General features: G+C 53.6%; 1 protein-coding gene across 1 annotated transcript in view; it reads left to right on the forward strand.

Moving 5' to 3' along the window:
- TGFB1 (transforming growth factor, beta 1) overlaps positions 1–2,184 on the forward strand; it is a gene marked incomplete at its 3' end in the record, with an annotated part of 26,404 nt that extends 24,220 nt beyond the window's left edge. The window contains exons 6-7 of the mRNA XM_011984137.1: positions 1,085–1,238; positions 2,143–2,184. Coding sequence (XP_011839527.1) covers positions 1,085–1,238; positions 2,143–2,184 — 196 coding nt within the window. The remainder of the gene's footprint in view (positions 1–1,084; positions 1,239–2,142) is intronic.

Raw genomic sequence — 2,184 nt, forward strand, 5'->3', positions numbered from 1 at the left:
AAAATTAGCCAGGCGTGGTGGCACACGCCTGTAATCCCAGCTACTCGGGAGGCTGAGGCAGGAGAATTGCTTGAACCTGGGAGGCGGAGTTGCAGTGAGCCGAGATCGTGCCACTGCACTCCAGCCTGGGAGACAGAGTGAGATTCTGTCTCGAAAAAAAAAAAAAGAAAAAAAAAAGAAGTGAAGGAACAAGCTGGAGTGGGTATCTGTGGGACTAGCAAGACGGAGAGGGAACAGCAGATGCAGGAGCCCTGAGATAAGACTGTCTGAGGAACAGACAGGATGCCAGTGTGGCTGGAGTGGAGTAGGCATGAGAGAGGGAGTTGAGATCAGCCAGATTTGCTAGCACCTTGTGGCTCACGGTGAGGACTTGGGCATTTGCCGTGAGGTGGAGCCAGGTTCAGAGCAGAGGAGTGACATGACAATTTATAGCATGACCCTGGAGGGCAGAGATTTGTGTCTCTTTTTTAAAAATTGAAAAACAATTTTTTAGAGACAGGGTGTTGCTCTTTGTTGTCCAGACTGGCATGCAGTGGTGTGATCCCAGTTCACTGCAACCTCGAACTCCTGGACTCCAGCGATCCTCCCACCTCATCCTCCCAAAGTGCTGGGATTAAAGGCATGAGCCACCATGCCTAGCCTATTTCTATCTATTTCATTTGTCCTCAGCCCCCAGTAGATCCCAGCCCAGCACACAGTAGTAGCTCAATAAACATTTGTTGCACAAACAGAGCAGATCAGTTTACATGGAGCCGTGTTATTTTGTATGTTCCAGGGTGTGGGCATGCCATGATTTATTTAGCCCCCCGGGGGATGGTCATCTGGCTTCTTACAGGCTTGTCTTAAGCATTGCATGAGATTATTACATCGCTTTTAGCAGAGTGCTTGACTGGAGGAAGTGCTTAATCTGTGTTACTGATTATCATGACTATTTGTGTTGTTATTAACATGGGGTGCAAGGGAGACCCAGATGGAGATAGGGCTGGGGGGGCAACTTAGGGTGACACACACCTGGGGAGGAGGGGCACACAGCTCCTGTGGTGGTAGCCCCTCCCTACCCCTGACGCCTCTCTCCTGCCTGCAGCTCCACGGAGAAGAACTGCTGCGTGCGGCAGCTGTATATTGACTTCCGCAAGGACCTCGGCTGGAAGTGGATCCACGAGCCCAAGGGCTACCACGCCAACTTCTGCCTGGGGCCCTGCCCCTACATTTGGAGCCTGGACACGCAGTACAGCAAGGTACGTCTGGCCCACCGGGCTAGGAGGTGTGCTTGGGGGGAGCCAGGACAGAGGAAGAGGAGAGAGAAAGAGAAGTCAAGTCAGAGAGGTGAGTTGGCAGGATGGGGAGAAAGAGGGATGGGGTGGGAAAGGGAATGGATAAAGAGATGGGGAGAGAGGCAGGAAGCTAGAGAAGGGCTCTGAGCAGGGGGCAGAGGGAGATGAGATATGAAGGCCCACAGAACTGAAGTAACAGAGGGGTGGGGGTAGAGGGGAGAAGACAGGGAGATGGAAGGAAAAAGGCAGAGAGAAATGGAGAGACAAAATGAGAGAGGCAGATACAAACACAGAGTTAGAGCAAGGAGAGACAAAGACATACAACAAGGCAAGAGGCGACGACGAGGAAGGGTAGAGACTGAGAAAGAAAATCAGGCGGGCACGGCGGCTCACGCTGGTAATACCAGCACTCTGGGACACTGAAGCAGAAGGATCGCTTGGGCCCAGGAGTTCGAAAATAGCCCGGGCAGCTGAGTGAGATCCCATCTCTACCAAAAAAAAAAAAAAAAAAGGAAAAAAGCCAGGAGTGGTGGCGCTTGCCAGTGATTCGAGCTACTCCGGAGGCTGAGGCGGGAGGATGACTTAAGCTCAGGAGGTTGAGGCTGTAGCAAGCCTTGATCGCGCCCCTATACTCCAGCCTGGGTGGCAGAGCGAGACCCAGTCTCAACACAAAAAGAAAATCAGACAGATGGGGAGAGACAGAATAAGATAGGATGTTAGAAGATAAGAGAGACCGAATTGGCGATGGGAAGAGGGGGACGGGGATGCGGGGAGAGGCTGGCACGGTAGGGGGTGGGGGATGGGGCAGTGGAGGGCCATCTTCCTCCCTCCGCTAGCCCTGAGCCCTGACCCCGCCCGCCGCCCGCAGGTCCTGGCCCTGTACAACCAGCATAACCCGGGCGCCTCGGCG

This window comes from Mandrillus leucophaeus, unplaced genomic scaffold (genome assembly GCF_000951045.1).
Source record: "Mandrillus leucophaeus isolate KB7577 unplaced genomic scaffold, Mleu.le_1.0 Scaffold106, whole genome shotgun sequence".
Lineage (NCBI taxonomy): Eukaryota > Metazoa > Chordata > Mammalia > Primates > Cercopithecidae > Mandrillus > Mandrillus leucophaeus.